Source organism: Mustela putorius, unplaced genomic scaffold, assembly GCF_011764305.1.
Source record: "Mustela putorius furo isolate JIRA1106 unplaced genomic scaffold, ASM1176430v1.1 tig00000430_pilon_pilon_pilon, whole genome shotgun sequence".
Lineage (NCBI taxonomy): Eukaryota > Metazoa > Chordata > Mammalia > Carnivora > Mustelidae > Mustela > Mustela putorius.
The window spans coordinates 3,443,945-3,464,649 of NW_025421377.1; the positions used below are offsets into that span (position 1 = coordinate 3,443,945).

At 42.4% G+C, this 20,705-nt stretch overlaps 1 protein-coding gene across 3 annotated transcripts in view; it reads right to left on the minus strand.

The window, feature by feature from the left end:
• The window catches only part of CORIN (corin, serine peptidase), a 246,751-nt gene that overhangs the window by 55,979 nt on the left and 170,067 nt on the right, over nt 1-20,705 (minus strand). For all 3 annotated transcript variants that reach the window (XM_045079705.1, XM_045079704.1, XM_045079706.1), the window contains exons 8-11: nt 18,804-18,914; nt 16,972-17,088; nt 12,801-12,896; nt 2,462-2,693 (exon numbers count right to left, since the gene is read on the minus strand). In XM_045079705.1, the coding sequence (XP_044935640.1) occupies nt 2,462-2,693; nt 12,801-12,896; nt 16,972-17,088; nt 18,804-18,914 (556 nt within the window). The remainder of the gene's footprint in view (nt 1-2,461; nt 2,694-12,800; nt 12,897-16,971; nt 17,089-18,803; nt 18,915-20,705) is intronic.

A 20,705-nucleotide genomic window follows, 5' to 3' on the forward strand; every position in this document is an offset into this window, starting at 1 on the left:
TTACCCTAATCTGTGTGGCGTTCCGCCACCGGCAACAGCCCTGAAGGTAGGGGCCTCCCTCAAAAGAATATTTTGAGGACGAGATGGCAATACTCCCCTAAAATATTTAACACATTGTAAGGGCTCGATAATGTTACATTTTTCAGACTCATAACTTCAAAATTAAATGTTCAGACCCATAAATGGGCATGGCAAAAACAGCATTGCTTCATGAACACATGAGTATATTATTCTTGTCAAAATATGTAAAAAATTCTTAAAAGCAAATCTCAAAATATAAAGCTCATTTTGAGAGCCACTGAAAATGAAAGACATATATGTAAACCAAAGAAATAGAACTGAAATATCTAAAGGAAGTTCACTAAAATGTTGATTGAATAATGTCTCAGGGTCAGTCTCGTCTTGGGCATTTTAATGTGAAACATAAGCCCTGAAATTATAAATCATACGTGGATGTAAATTTGTTCCAGAGAATACTCCATTAGGGAAATTTTTTATACATGTGAAAAGAAAATCAATGCAAGCATTTGTTAAGTATTATCACAAGTGATTAGTCAGTATCCTTGACCTTGCTTAGCCAAAGTGGAATAAAATTTAGAAATAACTTTTCAACATAAAATGAGGAGATGTTTTCTTAGGGATACTTTCAAAGGCGTTTTACAGAAGTTTTCGGAATTATGTGCGCACAAGGCAGCATTAACTTTTAACCTGTTTGTATAATTTATTCACTTCCCCAACTCATTCTGAAATTTTATTGTTTCCTGTCCCTCCACAGGTGCCCCTTCCCTGTCATCCATTTGCTATTTGGCACTTAATTTATTGTTTCCCCATCTGTCCGCTACATCGATATTACTGCTACTCCTCGAAACTCCGGGTGACTTCTGATCCCAACATATGGTTCCCGTGGTTACTGGACAAGCACATCTGTATATTCACCCCTTGATGGGAGACAGCGTAAAGGGGGCAGCTGCCCACCTCCGTGACAGCTGTCTTGTCTTGTACGTTCCTGGCCGACACCGCCACATGTGGCAGAGAAGAGAGACCAACCTGCCACTGGGCAGCCGCGCTCCTCTCCTACCATCAGAGCTTAGAGCCAGAAGTATCCACGTTCATGTGCATTCACTCACGCTCCCAGCGACTCCATCCAACCACCGTAACTGTGTTGGTTTTATTTCTTATTTATTTGCTTAAAGATTTTATTTATTTATTTGACAGAGAGAGCACAAGCAGGGGGAGCAGCAGAGGGAGAGGGAGAAACAGACTCCCCCTGAGCAGAACGCCCCACATCGGGCTCGAACCCAGGACCCCAGGATCATGACCTGAGCTAAAGGTAGACGCTTCACCGACTGAGCCACCCAGCATGTCCTGTCTTGTTTTTATAGACGAGCAGAAGACTGAGACTGGGAGAGATCGAGGAATCTGTCCCAGGCCACAGAGCAGCCACAGAAGAGCCAGGAGTTGGACCAGATGGTGGACTCCTAGAGTAGGACTCTTAACCTGAAGTAGGATATCGTTCATCCCAAATCCAAGCTGCAGGCTTGAAATGCTGCCCCTCATTTCATCCAAGCAGGCAGAAAAACGTCAGCGAGCTCCATTCCTTGTCCAACCTTCAGACCACTGCTTACGTAATGGTGCTGACATTGGAGCATATCAAAAATGGCAGCATTTTAAAACATCCGTGTTGCCAGACAAAAAAGCAGATACACCCTTTCTTCTGCTGACTCACATTTAGAATGCTTCTTGATCCACCAAAGTGAAACATGCATGATTTTATTTGATTAAAGTATGTGAACTACTGCGGTGCCTGGGCGGCTCAGTCATTAAGCGTCTGCCTTTGGCTCAGGTTATGATCCCAGGTCCTGGGATTGAGCCCTGCATCGGGCTCCATGCTTGGTGGGGAGTCTGCTTCTCCCTTTTCTTCTGCCTTCTACCCCTGCTTGTGCGCACTCTCTCTCTCTCTTTCTCTCTATGTCAAGTAAATAAATAGGATCTTTAGAAAAAAATAAAGTAAGTGAGCTGTTACCAAAGGCAATTCATACCTCCCTTGTATGGTACTCCAGTCATGAACCCTAACTCAAATATTCATTTTAGAATTCCTACTTCTTTACCATTTTTCAAAAAAGATTTTATTTATTTATTTATTTATTTGAGAGAGAGAGAGAGAGAGAGAGAGAGAGAATGAATGAGAGGGGAGGTCAGAGGGAAAAGCAGACTCCCCATGGAGCTGGGAACCTGAGGTGGGACTCGATCCCAGGACTCCAGGATCATGACCTAAGCCACAGGCAGTCGCTTAACCAACTGAGCCACCCAGGCATCCACTTCTTTACCTTTTAAACACATGACTTGTTAAATACAGAGCTCTTTAGCAATATGGGCTTTGTCTACACTCAAACTGAGCCTGGGATTCTTTGGTTCTCCCTGAGGGAAAATGAGGGTGCTGGGAGAGACCTCACTGTGTTACCTGCAAGGTGGGATCCGCTGGCTTGTGTTCACGTCACACTTTGGTACCAAAATGGTGCAAGCATAGAACATGAGGTATTTGTAACAGTTGGTTTGAACAAGTGCAGGGAAAAGAGAGGACTCCCAGCTGATGGACGCCTCCTTCTGAGTCCTGTGGCCCAGGTAATTTGGATAAATTGTATGGTTGTAGGGTAAATTCATGCAGAGTTCCAACGTAATTGGTTCACACTGACCTAACAAGAAAACACACATATAGGTACATAAATATCTCTCCCTATTTATATATGGTCAATTTCACGTGTAAAACAATATCTTAAAAACTTATAAAACTGAAATCTATCTTACCTTCCTTTTTAAAAAATACCTAAGACGAGAAGGCAAACAGTCCATAACTTCCATCAGAAGATAAATATTTTGGTTAAAGAGCCGCCATGCTGAGAATCACTTCTGTCAGGCAGCTGCATGCACAGCGCCCAGTATGCATGTCGGAGAAAGACTTTCTTTGTTTTTCCCCTAGGCTCAACCCACCTGAAAGCAACTTTCTTCTATGTTTCCTTTTACCCATTTTGTCTTCTGATTTATTCATGACTTCTTAAATATATTCCCTCATCTTCAAAGCCATTTAAAAAATCAATGAATTTGGTCAAACAGATGATTAGATTGTGTCTTTCTATATGTTTCAGTGTTGATCAGTGGATTTGAATATAAGGCGACAAGATTTCAGGGCAAGAGGAGGCTGAGCTCTCATTAGGCAGCCATGGCTAATGAGAAGAACTACTAACCCATTAGCCTGGCATGCAAGGCTGTCTCATGCACCAACCACAGCCTAACTTTCCAGCTTCAGCACCAAAGGCTATGTCATCACTGGTATTTCCTTGGGGATGATATGTATTTAAGAATGACATGACTTTGTGGGCCCCATTAGCTCTTATCTCCTCTTCCTGACACACCTGAAATCACCCTTCAATTGCAGTCATGCTTCTAGCAGCCAGTTGTCTACTATACCAGCTGGAATGATCCTTCCCCATCTTCTCGACCAGGCGAATGCCTCCTTGGCATGTAGGACTCAGCACAAACACACACCTCCTCCGGGGAGCCTTCCTGGCCAGCCGCGCCCCCCCCTCCCATTCTCAGTAAGTCTCTCTGCTGGGCACCACCGCATCACAGGCATATTCCCACAACACACTCATGGCCTTCTACCGTATTCTTTACTTACTTGTGTCCCCCACATAATTTGGTGATTTTTAAAAGATTTTATTTATGCAATTGAGGGAGAGAGAGAGAGCACACACATGCAGGGGGAGGGGTGAAAGAAAAGGGAGATGGAAAGAATCTCAAGCAGATTCTGTGCTGAGTACAGAGCCAGACTCGGGGCTTGATCTCATGACCCTGAGATCCTGACTTGAGCCAAAAACAAGAGTCAGATGCTTAACTGACTGAGCCACCCAGGTGCCCCTAATTCAGAGATTGTTGGGAAATGAGACTTTATTTCTTGATGTCAGAGTCTGTGCCTAGAGCAGCACCGGAATGGAAGAAGCAAAGGATGGGGGGTAGGGTGGGGGAGGGGGAGGTGAGACAGTGTCAGGAACTCTCCTAGGCTCTTAAAATGTAAAAATAATTTTTCCTCTTTTATAGAACCCCCCCTTAATATTTCCTGCTGTGTCGGCTTGACGGTCGCATACTCTTTTAAACCTTGCTGGGTCTTGGAAACTCTTTATCTCTAGATCCATTTTGAATGTCAGTCTTGCTGGATAAAGTATTCTTGGCTGCAAGTTCTTCTCATTTAATGCCCTGAATATGTCTTGCCAGCCCTTTCTGGCTTGCCAGGTCTCTGTGGACAGGTCTGACGTTATTCTGATGGGCTTTCCTCTGTACGTAAGGAGCCTCTTTGTCCTAGCAGCTTTCAAGAGATTGTATCTACAATTATGACTTCTCAATTTTACTATTAGGCGTCTTGGGTTTTTTTTAGAATCTATAATCTTGGCAGGAGACCGTTCTGCTTCTAGTACATGAAAATGGTTCCATTCGCGAGATTGGGAAAATTTTCATGGAGAACTTGCTCCACTGTATCTTCTGGACTTCTTTCTTTCTCCTCCCTTTCAGGGATTCCAATAATTCTGACATTGGAATGTTTCATGGCATCATTTATTTCCCTAGTTCTGTTTTACTGATTTCTAAGATGTTTGTTCCAGGCTTCCTCCTGATCCTTTCTCTCTGTTTGTCCTCCAGATTACTAATTCTATCTTCTGTCTCAGTTACCCTAGCTTTTAGAGAATTTAGACTAGATTGGAACTCATTGAGAACACTGTGAACCTCATCCCTAGTAGCTTTCAGTTCTGTCCTAATCAATTCCATTTTGTCATCCATGGCTTTCTCCAACCTAGCTATTGCCTGGGTAATAGCCTCAATTCCCTTTCTGACATGTTGTCTATGTCGATAGCCATTAGCTCTGTTGCAGATGGCCCAGCCTCTGAATTTTTCTTCTGTTGGGCATTCCTCCTCCTGGTCATTTTAGTGAGAGATGGCTGAATGGATACAGCTTGATGTATCAACTGTGGTGCAGTCGAGATGCACCCTGGGACGCTTTAGAGCAATCAAGAGTCCCCACCCAAACAAAAGAAAAAAGAAAAAAAAAGTGATAGGGAGAGAAAGACAGGACAAAAAAGAAAGATAAAAGAGAAGGCCCAGCCCAAATGGTCCCAAGGTAAGATTTATGAGGTAAACAAACAAAAACAGACAAACAAAAAGACTGACAAAAGCAGATTACAAGAGAAAAAAATATAGAGAGAGATATATAGATATAGATATAGATATAAAAGCAAGACCAAAAAAAAGAACCTCGTCAAAAAGAACCCAAAGACCTCAACGTAAGACAGGAATCCATCAGAATCCTAGAGAACATAGGTAGTAACCTCTTTGATATTAACCACAGCAACTTCTTTCAAGATATGTCTCCAAAGGCAAAGGAAACAAAAGCGAAAATGAACTTTTGGGACTCAAAAGCTTCTGCACAGCAAAGGAAACAGTCAACAAAACAAAGAGGCAACCCACGGAATGGGAGAAGATATTCACAAATGACAGTACAAACAAAAGGTTGATATCCAGGATCTACAAAGAACTTCTTAAACTCAACACACACAAAACAGATAATCATGTCAAAAAATGTGCAGAAGACATGAACAGATACTTCTCCAATGGAGACATACAAATGGCTATCAGACACATGAAAAAATGTTCATCATCACTAGCCATCAGAGAGATTCAAATTAAAACCACATTGAGATACCACCTTACACCAGTTAGTATGGCCAAAATTAGCAAGACAGGAAACAACGTGTGTTGGAGAGGAGGTGGAGAAAGGGGAACCCTCTTACACTGTTGGTGGTAATGCAAGTTGGTGCAGCCTCTTTGGAGAACAGTGTGGAGATTCCTCAAGAAATTAAAAATAGAGCTTCCCTATGACCCTGCCATTGCACTACTGGGTATTTACCCCAAAGATACAGATGTAGTGAAAAGAAGGGCCATATGCACCCCAATGTTCATAGCGGCAATGGCCACGGTCACCAAACTGTGGAAAGAACCAAGATGCCCTTCACGGAGGAATGGATAAGGAAGATGTGGTCCATATACACTATGGAGTATTATGCCTCCATCAGAAAGGATGAATACCCAACTTTTGTAGTAACATGACGGGACTGGAAGAGATTATGCTGAGTGAAATAAATCAAGCAGAGAGAGTCAATTATCATATGGTTTCACTTATTTGTGGAGCATAACAAATAGCATGGAGGACAAGGGGAGATGGAGAGGAGAAGGGAGTTGAGGGAAACTGGAAGGGGAGGTGAACCATGAGAGACTAGGGACTCTGAAAAACAACCTGAGGGTTCTGAAGGGGCGGGGGGTGGGAGGTCAGGGGAGCCTGGTGGTGGGTATTATGGAGGGCACGGATTGCATGGAGTACCAGGTGTGGTGCAGAAACAATAAATTCTGTTACACTGAAAAGAAATACGTTTTTAAAAATGTGAAAATAATGAAAAATACAGTCCTTGCAATCAAGGCTCTCCACAATCCTTTTAGGAAGAAAGACACATTTCCCAGTAGCCATGGTATAATCTGAGGATAGGACAGCAGTATTAAAAAGTACTAAGAGCCCAGGGGTACAACGTGGAACCCAAATGGCACTGGAAACCTTCCTAGGATAAAAGGGGTTTAGGGGAATTTGGCAGAATGCCTCCCTGTTCCCTCTCTGTTTGCAGGAGTCGGAGACGTAAGTAGGTGTATTGGTGAATCTGCCCAGGCCCACTAAAGACTCCACGCCTTATCGAGAGTCATTATTCAATTAAACTTAATTATTTGACCAAGGAGTGAGATACACGTAGACAGACTCCTAACAAGGACTGGGTGATATATTAAAACAGCTCTGAGGGATTGGAGGAAATTCTGTTTCTAAGGAGCCTGATTAAAAGCCTTCCGGACAAAGTGTATTTATGGTCTCAGTCTGCCGGAAAAGACGTAACCTTGTCAAATGGGCATGGTCCTGGCAATGAGTACAGGACGGGAAGAGGAGGAAGACACAGAGGAGATATGGGGCTGGTTCAGTTTATCATGTCCATGGATTTGTGAACATTTAGTATTTAAATCTTTTGATTTCATATTATTAAAAAAATGCCTATTCCTCATAACAATAAAAACAATGCAAGATCGGTAAAGAAAAAGTTCTTCGTGTGCCAACAGACTGGGTTTGAATCCTTGCCTGCCTTTCACTGGCTCCTCTCTATGTATACAAGCATCTACACACACAGACAGATTTATGCCGGCTTGCTTCTGCCAAAGTAGAACCTTAGCGTTCCTGGTATTCCTCAATTTGCTTTTGCTGCTTAATTATTCATCGTGACTGACTTATAAGTCAGTAGATGGCACTCTAACTCTATTTTTCCTAATTTCTTTAATATAACTTTACCAAAAAATGGGATAATTCACACAGCTTTTTGATGCAGTCTTTTTTCTTGTATATTCTTTTCCTTTCTATCTCTTCCTCTAAAACCCTATCAAGTTTTATATGTTCAAATAAATAAAATATATTTAGATGATAAGGAGACCCATAACATGGATATTTTTTCTCTTTGACATGTGGGAACTATATCACTTTTGATTTGGGATGAGATATAAACTTTCAATGTTTCAGAGCCGAGGAAGATGAGAAAGGCTGAAGTTATGATCATACATTATTCTGGAGATCTCTACTGGATGTGGTAAGGGTGATTGAATCCTGTGTTTTATTCCTTCATAAGGCGTTCTTTACAGAGTGTTAGGCAAGATAAACTCTCAACATATCCATCAACCTCAAATTTTATGATTTACAGTATCAGTAAGTTTTTCTATCTTAAGAATCAGACTCGCTCACTAGCTTGATTTAGGATAGCCACTAGAGGGCAGTTGTGTTACAAGCATGAGGCGGTTTAAGGTTTTGTTTTATTTTGCTTTGTTTTTTGTTTTGTTTTGTTTTTCAATGCCTTTTGATGCCCTGTTTAGCACATGATCCAGAACATAAATGAGGTTTAATAAATATCTGCTGAAAAAAATTATCCTAATGGAGCTTTAATGATATCCCACCTTTCAAAGTCTGAAACTGTGTTTTGTTAAATTCAGCCTAAAGATGGGATTGTTAACTAAATGATGTTACATCCTTGCCATGATGCAATACTCTGAAACCAAGGAAATCACGTAGTAAATGATGGTCGCTTACGTGAGAAAATGTCACTTTCAACATCCATTGGCATATACAATATTCTAAGATTCATCTTTGCCTCAAATTCTGTATTTCTCCTTATTATGATTTTTTTAAAAAAGATTTTATTTATTTATTTGACAGAGAGAGATCACAGGTAGGTAGAGAGGCAGGCAAAGAGAGAGAGAGAGGGAAGCAGGCTCCCTGCTGAGCAGAGAGCCCGATGTGGGACTCAATCCCAGGATCCTGAGATCATGACCTGAGCCGAAGGCAGCGGCTTAACCCACTGAGCCACCCAGGCACCCCTCCTTATTATGATTTTTAATAGCTCTTTCATGAGTTTTCTAAGGTGAACACCTTGTACAAACCTCTCAGATCAAGAAGTTGAACTTTGCCAAACATCCCAGATGGCCCTCCGTTTACCCTGTCTTCTACCAACTTCTCCTTTCCTTGCAGAGTAATGACCTTCATAGTTATCACATCCTTGCTCTGCTTTATAGTTTTATTACCTAAGTGTCTGCCTCACCCTGAATACTACAGTTAAGCCTACCCATTTTTTAAAACTTGTTTTGTCTTCTAAGTCTCTCAATCTGGGTTCCCCCCACCATCCTTTTATTTTTAATTAGACTTTAGCCATTGAAGCACTCAGGGATTTGGCTGTAGAGTGTGCCAGAGTGTGAGTTTTGCTGACTACCTATTCCTGGGGAACTTAAATATATTCCCCTGCCCTTCCTACTTCCTGAACACTGGCAGCTGCATGCAGAGTGTTAAGTTTCTTCCCTTAGGGAAGACTGTAGGTGCTATGGTGTTCTTCCATCAGAAGGTGAAGTATATTTGATTTTTTTCTTTTGGGGGATGTCAGCAGCTGTAGATGCTCAATGTCCTGACCCATTAATTCACCAATGCATGGTACCAAATAGAAACAATTTGTTACCAAATGGTAATATCCTAATTTAATCATTCATTTTTCACTCATTCGTGGGGTAAGCTTTTAGAAAGAGATCATTCCTCTCAACTCCCATTTGCTCCCAAGGACTGAAGTCTTTAACCGTAATGGTGTTTGGCTTTCTTACCACATCCCTATACTATTTGCTCCTTCCAACTAGAGACTGCAAGCAGAAGGCAGTAAATTGAGAGGTTGGTAGGAAAGTATTCAAAGAACAAAGCTGTTCATTGCTTCCTCAATGTTGGAGACAAAGAAATGCATGAGCAAACATGTAGAACTAACAGTCAATGGAACACTGAGAGGAACAAGAGAGCCTCTGGGGTATGTCATAGTTGGCTTCATAGAGCCATGGCGGTCATGGGCACAGAGAATTGGGGAAAGACACGTGCCCAGGAACTGCTCTTTCCACAGGATTCCCCAGTTGTCTGGATTGTACACTCCAAGGTGGGCGTGATGAATTAGTCCCCCATACCATGGGGAGGGGAAATAGCATTCCTGCTCCCACCCTGAGGCAAGGATACGTCTGTATTGGGGCGCCTGGGTGGCTCAGTGGGTTAAAGCCTCTGCCTTCGGCTCAGGTCATGATCCCAGGGTCCTGGGATCGAGCCCCGCGTCGGGCTCTCTGCTCAGTGGGGAGCCTGCTTCCTCCTCTCTCTCTCTGCCGGTCTCTCTCCCTACTTGTGATCTGTCTGTCAAATAAATAAATAAAAATATTAAAAAAAAAAAAAAAGGATACAGCTGTATTTTGCCTCCCAGCAGGGCATAACAATGTCAAAGATTCTGGGTCATGAGTGGATGTGGGTCTACTGTGATACTTCACCTATCAGTACACAATGCCATCAGAAATGTGGTTTTAGGGCGCCTGGATGGCTCAGTGAGTTAAGCCTCTGCCTTCAGCTCAGGTCATGATCTCCAGGTCCTGGGATGGAATTCTGCATCGGGCTCTCTGCTCAGCAGGAAGCCTGCTTCCTCCTCTCTCTCTCTGCCTGCCTCTCTGCCTACTTGTGATCTCTCTCTCTCTCTCTCTGTCAAATAAATAAACAAATAAATAAATCTTAAAAAAAAAGAAGTGTGGTTTTTAGGCTTAAAAAACCCAAACAAAAGAAACTATAGGCATCTCTGGGAATCCCAGACAAGCCATGGACTTCTCCACTGAAAACTTTGAAAGCTATAAAGACTTTTTCACATTTGGTTTCAGGGATGTTACATACCCTTACAGCCTAGTCATGAACAAACCACTAAAGTGATCATTTTCAACCTTGGCTATACCTTGGAGTCACCTGGAAATGTAAAAAATATTGACGCTTGGGTCCCACTCAGTATTATCTTCAGGGACCCATAACATTTTATGGTTGGGCAAGAACAGGGGTCTTCAAGGACTAGAATCCCAGCAACTCCAGTAAGAGGCTGACTCCACCAGACAGAATATCCATACTCTTCAAACTCCTATTTTTATTAGCCCGGAGCCAGAGAAAGACAACGCTGTGTAGTTGGGCCCTAGAATTTAAGCCACAGTCTCTCCGGTGGTAAAGATCTTCAAATAATTAATCACATTTTCAAGTTCATGAAGTTTTCTGAGAGAAGATGCTACTGGCCCAACTTTACAGAGAACCAGGTACACCCATACCATCAAGAATCTCTTTGAAAGATGAGGAAAAAAAAACCACCTGTACATTGGAAAGTGTTCTTAATAACACAGAAGGAATGAGGGACCAATGAGCAGCCCAGTGCCTGGTACTCAGAAGAGGGATGAACAAATTTCTGCTGAATAAATATGGAAAGAATCTGGCAAGAACATCTGTGGTGAATGAAGATGCTGGAGAGACAGTGAGATGCTAGGGGCATTGTTTCGAGTGTACTGAATGAACATAAAGAGAAAACGTAAGAGAATATAGTACCCGTGAGAGGAAAGATGGTGGCGTGTGTTCTCCCACATGGAAAACTTATCTCCAGGAAGGCAGAAATCATGTCTCTCTTCTCTGCCATTAGAGTGCCCAGTGCCCATCCCAGAGCCTGGAACGCTGTTGTGCCCGCTGTAAATACCAGTGGACCATGAGCCAGAGTTCTCTTGTGCCTTTCTTTCCACCTTTTTTTTTTTTTTTTTTTTGACAGGTATAACATATTTTTACATTTTGGGTTTTGACATATTTCAGAAATGGAGAAGCTAGGACAAGATGCACTCAATATTTCTCACCCAAATCGGACACAGGCTAACACTGCCCTTTCAACTTTTTTTTTTTTTAATTTAATACTAAGTGCCGTTCCCTGTTGGACAATCCCTGAAACTTTAATAATAAACACATGTCTTTGAGATGACACTGTTCCTATTCAAAATTGCTCATGCCAAGTTCAAGGTGAAGGAAAGAACCACATCTGGAAAAGTTCCAGAGCAGAAGGGGGATAAAGCAAAGTGTGAAACAATGGACCCAGGACATATACATATACACATAATTATCAAACATATATACACACACATCTTTAAATCAGTTTAGAGTGAGTAAAGTGGCAGTATATCTTAATGGTCAGATTAACATCTCTCTCAACTGTTCTCTCATACAGAAGTGGAGAAGGGCTGGGTATCACACTGTTAAATAGTTATAAAGTTTATTATTAAGTGCTCATGAAATTAAACAAAAAAATCCTCTCAGTCAGGTTTTTCATTGGCTGCCTCCCTCACACTCCTGGGGTTCCAGGAGAAGCCACTATTAGCTCTACAGTGACACAGAAAGGTCACTGAGTCAAACTAGGACCAGAATCCTTCAGACGTTCAACTAGGAGATACTTTCAAACTTTTTTGCCAACTGAAACTTGACAGATCTGCTTTGAAATCTCAAGCCCTACCTGGAAGAGGAGGCCAAATATTAATTACAAAAAGTGAAAGAAGTGAATCGAGTATGAAAGTGGAGCCCACAAATACGAACTCATTACTAGAAATCAGAGTTTTCCGCGTCTGTCTGATTCATTTTCAACATCCCACAAGAGCCCACTGCGCCCCACACTTCTCCTGCCCATTCTCCCCACCACCTTAGGAATTCCACCGCCCCCCAAGCTAATTCACAGTGGGCCAACAGTCTACACCAAACAAATTTACATAACAGCTACCAGATCTTTCTAGGTCAGCACAGCTCCTGTAAAGGTGAGAGTAAGTGTTATGAGGAGAACAGACGGCCACAGCTCTCTGCGCTGTTTAGACGAACTTCGTATTTGCTTCTTGGATGAAGTTTCCATTTTTGAAGCTCTGCTTTAAGAGGGAAGGAAGAGAGCATCTGCCTGCAGGCCGAGCCAAGAAAGTAACACAGACGAGCTGATGTTGAAGGGAAAGTAATGGTCATGCTATCAGGCAATTTGGGATTTATAGGCCATTCATAATGACACATTTGTTTCTGATTTAAGTCAATTAAGACCATTTTGTTTCTTTTCTGCTACCACATGCAACCTTTAAAAAAGAAAAAAGAAATATATATGTATATATGTGTGTGTGTATATATATATGTGTGTATATATATGCACGTGCACAAGTGCACACACACGCGCGCGCGCACACACACACACACACACACACATTTGGAAGGATTCCAGACTTCAATTTTTTCCTGTCAATTCCAAAGAAAAAGGCAAAATGCATATCCCGACATGGTGATGGCCCTTGTCAGCTGCTGTACTTACTACAGTTGTTCGGGTCACAGAGGGAGCTGCCACCACATGAATCAAGGCAGGAAGTGTAGAGGCATCTTTGGTCGCCTTCTTGACATGGAGCCTGACCTACAGAGGGGGGAAAGGCACACTTGTTTCATCATCTGTAAATTCCTCACACTAGGATTGAAAGCATCAAGGACGTCTTGTGGAGCTGAGGAATGACATAACTTTAATTCCCTTCCAATTTCTCCAAAAATAGTGAACACATGTTAAATATGTAACTTTCTGGATTAATTTTCCTGGCAACTAAATACAGTTATTCCAAAAGGATTCTGTAAGAACAAAGAAATAAGAGGCAAGTTATCCTACAAAAAGGGGCTCTTGTTGCTTTTCATGGGGGGTGAAGGGAAGTGTTTTATGTTTACTTGGATGAATAAACTGGATTACAAAAAAAAAAAGTGATTGGAGAGAAAGGCCAGCATAATGATCTGGAATCTTGAACACCAAACCATATTATTTTAAGGACTCATTTGCACCCAACTCTAGTCTTCCTCATAAGGAAAATGCTTTCCCTAAAAATGAATAGGGCATCGACGCCAGTACAGTGAGGATAGTTTGTCATGGCGCAAGTCTTGGGCAGCTGCAATCTGTATTTTCTGTATGTGCTTAGAAAGTATCACTGGCCTAGCTGTGATGACCTGAGAATTGGGTTTCTCGTTTCCAAATGAATAAGAGCAGTAGTGTCAGCCTAATGGCTTTTCCTTAAGGTATGTGGAGAGGAAACTGCTTTTCCCATTGATTTCCTGGTCATTTGTCGGTGAAATGGAAAAGGTAATAAATTACTGCCCATTCTCTTTTTAGCTCTTGCCCATTAATGCTAATTACTTTCAGATATGTCACCGGGAATCTAAATAATCTTGCAAGACATTTTTAAGAATAATTAACAGTATGCATATACATATAATTGTTCTCATCTATAATTCTAAGACAATGTTTATTATACTGGACTCTTCCCATTAATGTGCAACAGTATATATTATAACCTTGAAGAAATGAGATGCCACTCATGGTCTTTTTTGTTTTTTTTAAATAACATCAGAGTCAAACCATCGTTGCAAGGTAAGCCAGGGTCAATTCCATGAGTTTCATCTCTCTCTCTCTTTTTTTTAATTTGGAAGTATTTATTTCTATTCATTTTTTAAATTTCTTTTCAGCGTAACAGTATTCATTGTTTTTGTACCACACCCAGTGCTCCATGCAGTAAGTGCCCTCCCTAATACCCACCACCTTGTATCTCTTAAATAATTTTAATAAGACGCCATGCATGCATTATTTCAGCAGATACTGAGTGTCTGCTGTGTGACAAGCTTCTGTGACCAGCTGTACAATGAAGCATTAAAAGATGAAAGCAGTGAAATGGCTTATATTCTAACTCGGGGGATGGCCATGGCCAGAGAACCTTACCATGCTGTGTGATCATTGTGCCACTGAAGGCATATGTAAGGCAACAGAAGCAGACTAGGACAGCACAGGGGGAGCTTCTTGAAGAAGGAGTTCTTAAGGCAGCTGGGTTAAGTTGGCATAAGAAGGTAGAATGGGGTGGGATTATGGACATTGGGGAGGGTATGTGATTTGGTGAGTGCTGTGAAGTGTGTAAACCTGGTGATTCACAGACCTGTACCCCTGGGGATAAAAATATATGTTTATAAAAAAATAAAAAATTAAAATGCATACATTTAAAAAAAAAAAAAAAAGAAGAAGGTAGAATGGGTTTCCCCAGCAGACACAGAATACGCAAAGGCTGGAGTGGAGAGCATAGGTTGGCCTCACTGTAGCCTCAGGGAGGCTAGAAGGGAAGGCTGAGAGCAGAGCCTGACGGCTGTAATGGCCTGAATCTTGGACTGGGCCCAAAGTCTTGGGTGGCTCTTATTTCCCTCCCCAACCTCTCCAGCAGAGCCAGCCTGGGCTTACTGGTGGCAATATTCTGAAGCAGTACCCTCTTCCCCTTCACTCCTGAATTGAATCATAGTGGCCTTCTCCCGGTACCCTCCGGATGTCTTGCTCCTTTCCTCCCTCGGACCTTTGACCAAGCAGTTCCCTGTGCCTGAAATGCTTTTCTTCCAGTCCCACTTTCCTTTATTAAGTCAACTCCACTCATTCTTCAGATTTTTGTGCCAACATCTCTTCCTCAGGGAACCTTTCCTGATGCCTTGTACAAGACCATGCATCTCATATATGGCACGGAGCTCCCTGAATCTTCCCTCATGGCCTACGTCACTCTATGGTGAGACAATGACTTGCACAGTAATTTCCATCATGCCAGTCTTGCCCAGGAGCCTGCAACTTCCATAAGGAGTTTCACTTGCCACAAATTCCCCCGTGGTTAACCACCTATGAGCGCCATGACATTCATTTATTAAGTTAAATGCATTCGATTAAGTAATATAAAGATGATAAAATCTGACTTTTGTTCCATTTCATCACATGACCTTCTTGCATCTTACATATGTAAGGAAATACTTTATAAATCTCGCCATTACATAGGGAAGAATCCAAGATTATTTCAAACAGAGATGAATTATGTAGAAAGAAAGAACAATTTAATCCAAAGGGAGGTGCTTGGCTGATAGGCACATAATAACTCATGGCTAGAAAAGAATCTGCTTCTGAATTTTAAAACTGGTAAAACAAAGCACTCTTTATCAGATACTATAGGTATTAAATCTGTGACTAAAAGTGTCTCTCTTTAGGACTGGAATGCTTTTTCCCTAAAGCAATTTTAATGATCAGTGTTTATTAAGACAAAACTACTATAGCCACAGGTGACCAATCTCATTGGCCAATTTGTGATATGCCCAGCCCAAGACATGTTTGAACACAAGAGCCACGTAATAAGAGCTCCCATGTCTAGAGTGTTCCCCACAAGTCAGCTCTGTGACTCTAAGTTTGCAGGCACTGAACCCAAGACCCAACAGAGCTCAGGGACCAGCCTAAAGTGAACCAGGGAGCAGAGCTGGTGCCTGAACCCAGGGAGCTGGGCCCCAACAGCCACCTTCTTAATGACTAGGCTATGCTGGTGAGGGGCTAGGTCACATATAAACAAACATAGTGATCTGTCAGTCAAGGGGTATTCCTATCAGCCCTGTGCTGAGAAATGCTTTGACACAAAGTGAAGCTTCAAACAATCAGTGAGGATCTTTCTTCTCTGAGAGACATAGACATTTTAAAAAACAACTTATTTGATTTACGTTTTCTTTTTGATTTTCACAGATGACATCAGCGACCCTTCCCAAGTGTAACAAAGTACATGGTTCTGTCATGTGAGACACGAAACTGCTTCTTTGTGATGAATCACTAAACTCTACTCCTGAAACCAATACTACACTATATGTTAACTAACTGGAACTTAAATAAAAACTTGAAATAAAAAAATAAAATGGCACTGGGGCATCTGGGTGTCTCAGTCAATTAAGCCTCTACCTATGGCTCAGGTCACAATCTCAGGGTTCTGGGATCGAGCCCCGCATCGGGCTCCTTGCTCAGTGAGGAGTCTGCTTCTCCCTCTAAACCTCACACCTCTCATGCTCTCTCTCTCTCACTCTCTCTCAAATAAATAAATAAAATAGTTTAAAAAAATAAGTAAAAATGACACTGCCAGGCAAAAGAAGAAGAAAAGAAAAAAAAAGAAAAAGGAAGCGCTTCTCTGAACACAGTTATTTTAAAAGTTTTCTCATTTAATTTCCAGAAGCCAATTCCTCCTAACTGGAACCTAATCTAACTTAATGGAATACTGTGTATTCAGCTTTTCCTTTATCATCGTGTTGACCTTCCCCATAACCCTTAACCGAATCTCCCACTCTGTGTAAGCGTTCAGCCCCCATCATCTACCCTGGGGAATGACTGTTCGCGTACGATGCTCCAGAATTCTATTCACAAGAAAGGCTTTTTGGGTGGGCCAGCGCTGTGAGGAGCTCCGTACCAGGCAATCTGGAAGGATGTATAGGGGAATCCCACGTGAGCATGAGATCACCGCCAAGGCTCTGCTTGGTTCCCCAGGAAAGGCGGCAGGAAGGAACGCACGGGGTAGGCACGCACACTTACGCACGGGGTAGGCGCGCACACTTACGCACGGGGTAGGCGCGCACACTTACGCACGGGGTAGGCGCGCACACTTACGCACGGGGTAGTCGCGCACACTTACTCCGGCTGCAGTTCTCCTCGTCCGTGCCGTCCCTGCAGTCCTCGTCCCCGTCGCACTGGAAGGTGCTGGGGATACACTGTCCGCTGCGGCACTCGGCCAGACCCTGGCTGTGACAGGCTGTGGAAAGCCAGAACAGTGGTCAGTGCACCGCCTCGTCCTTCTTGGCCTCTGGGTATCGATGGTGCCCGCTTGCGTGGCATCACCAAGAAAGAAGTGTTCTAAGTATCTGTGTGGTCTGCGTAAGCGAAGCACTGTGCCATCGATGTGTTTCAGTCTAAGTGTTTCTGGAATGGCAAATATTCTTTCTGGGCTCCCCCCCCCCGCCTTATTAAATGACACTTCCTAAAAATTCACTTTTTCTTGATAAGGGCACAGTAAGAAATTGTGTTAATGATGTTAATGATCTGTAGATTTACTGTGCATAGAAAAGCTGTAATTTTATTAAAGGCTTGTTATACGGTAATAACTGTGCTGGGAGTAGTATGGATCTAATCTCAAATCCTCATAACAGACTTGCAAAATTGATATTATCAACCTGGTTTAGAATAAGGAAATTAAAGTCTAAAGAGTTTAGCATCTGTCTCAAAGTCACAAGGCTGTGAAAAGCCGGTGCCAGAATGTGAAGGCAAGCTTGTCTGACTCTAAGCCCAAACATTTCATTTTATTCCAACCCTATCTAAGAGGCCAATAAAATGACATATGCAAAAGCACTTGCATAGTACCCTGCATGCAATAAACACCTTATTTCAAAGCTTGCTTATGGCATCTGACATTTGAATGGGATGGTCTAATGGCCACTCACCTTCCATTCCTGAAGGTTGACTCAGTTTTATCCCTATTGTCCTTTGGAGCATCAGAAACCCATGTATCTTGTGGCCCCAGCCTTCCCTGTTGCTGTCTAATATTAAAGCTCCTTATGCTCACACTAAGGCTCCACACCAGAATCGTCATACTCGAGTACCACACCCTTGCTTTCCCATGATCCCCCAAGACACAGCCCACTCTGTCCCACTATGTCCACCAACAAGGACTCAAGTGCTATTTCCAGTTCCAACTCAATTCAGGACGGGGAGAGTTGGGCATTGCATTTGCTAATAAATTTACATGACTTTTCCTATGTCAAAATAAAAACCATGCAACCCACATTTCAATTTTTGCCTCAAATTTTAGGCAAGTCACATATTCAGTCTCGTATGTATCAACTTTGTTGACTCTTATTAGATAGCAAAAGATGGAATAAAAACTTAAATTAGTGTGAATATGCACAAAATACATCATATTAACTCCTTGAGGTCAATATTGCTCTCTTTTAACATCTAACTTCAAGATTCAGGGCTGTTTACTCACCCAGAAACACGACAGCCCGTAAAGTTATAATTATTGTTGTGCACTCTGAGTAACTCCATGAGCCACAAAGGCTTTCTTCTCTCTGGCAATTCTCTCCATGTTCTCTGACAAATGGGGCCCGAGAACATGTTTCGGGGCTCCTGCAAGGAAACCTAACTGCTCATATATATTTTGCAGGAAAAAAGTCTCCCGATCTTTGGGAAGAACACCTCATTGGACAAAGTCACGGATCCAGAAAGGAGGTGTGTGGCCAGTGATGGGGAAAAACAGACACCTGCTTGGCCAGAGCAGCTAAATAAGCTTGGAGTTGTGGGGAGAGACATGTGGAAGACAGATACATGGCATTCCTCATCACACCACTTAATTATTATCTTTATAGACTAGAGCCAAAGTATGACCATCTTCCGTTTGAATGCCAGATATTGTATTTGTCTAACGAGGCAGCAATGAAAAGATAAGCAAATAGAAACCATCAGGGCACTCACAGCAGTTGACTTCGTCAGACTTATCCACACAGTCATGGTCACCGTCACACACCCACTCTATTGCGATGCAGCGCCCATCCCCACAGCGGTGCTCCCTTGTGGGACTGCAATCTGGAGACAAGAGAAACTTGTGGTGATGTGGAGAACCAGCATGACAAACATTTAGAACGGCATGACTCATAGCTCCAGCTGGAGATCCGACACCCTCAACCCTTTTTCCAGGATGGATCTGAAACAGCCATGCCACTTCTACACAGGCATGTGACCCACTGGCCACCATCTCTACAGGGTAAGACCAGCTTTCTCAGGACCCACAGTTTGTTCCTGTCTTTTTGTTTTGTTTTGTTTAGTTGTTGTTTTCTTTCCCTATGAAAAACGTTTGATTTTTATGTTGGTTAAAATAAACAGAACTGTGATATAAGTTTAACAATGTAGATAGCTGATTTGATGAATCTGTGACAACCCTACCACGCTTCTAAGAATTGTAACCTAACTCTTTATGGTAAACTGGGAAGGCAGATTATCTCCAGTCCTCTTTCCTGACCCTAAGCATGGGCTTTCTGTCAAACTACCTTAAGATACACTCATATTGGGAAAAACTGCTGGGTAAAAAAATTTTTACATGATTCTTTTTATCCTGGATTTAACCTCCTCCCCAAACTATACATTCCTGAAGAAAAAAGGGAATTAAGTGATGTTTCTCCTCACAGAGAGCAGGATCTATAGGATTCTTTACCATGAGACATGGAATAGCCTTGATATAAATAACCCTTCAAAAGATATGTGTGACTAGCCAAACTTGGAAAGAGTTCATCGACAGATGAATGGATAAAGAAGATGTGGTGTAATCAGAACGGATGAATACCCAACTTTTGTATCAACATGGACAGGACTGGAGGAGATGATGCCGAGTGAAATAAGTCAAGCAGAGAGAGTCAATTATATGGTTTCACTTATTTGTGGAGCCTAAGGAACAACACGGAGGACATGGGGAGATGGAGAGGAGACGGGAGTTGGGGGAAACTGGAAGGGGAGAAGAATCATGAGAAACTATGGACTCTGAAAAACAATCTGAGGGTTCTGAAGGGGCGGGGGGGGAAGTTGGGTCAGCCTGGTGGTGCGTATTATGGAGGGGGCGTATTGCATGCAGCACTGGGTGTGGTGCATGAACAGTGAATTCTGTTACACTGAAAAGAAATTAAATAAAAAAAAGAAGATATGGGGTATATACACAGTGAGATATTACTCAGCCATCAGAAAGGATGAATACTTACCATTTACATCATGTGAATGGAACTGAGAGAAATAGGTCAATCAGAGAAAGACAAATTATATGGTTCCACTCATACATGGAATCTAAGAAATAGTGCAGAGGATCACAGGGGGAAGCGGTGGGAGATGAAAGGGAAGTCATCCGAGAGGGAGAAAAACCATGAGAAACTGTTAGCTATAGGGGCCACTGGAGGGGCGGTGGGTGAGAGGACAGGGTGACTGGGCGATGCGCGTCAAGGAGGGCAACTGATGAATCACTGAACACTTACGTGTTGGTTAACGGAATCTAAATTAAAAAAGTAAAAATAGGGACGCCTGGGTGGTTCAGTGGGTTAAGCCTCTGCCTTCGGCTCAGGTCATGATCTCAGGGTCCTGGGATCGAGTCCCGCATCGGGCTCTCTGCTCCGCGGGGAGCCTGCTTCCCTCTCTCTCTCTCTGTGCCCATCTCTCTGCCTACTGGTGATCTCTTTCTCTGTCAAATAAATAAATAAAAATCTTTAAAAAAAAAAAAAAGTAAAAATAAATAAAAGATATCTGTGGATTCACGGATGACAGATTCAACACTGGAGAACTATCATGAGTATCCGTGAGCAGTGCCACTGTCACTGACAGAGTCACGGAGCGATCATG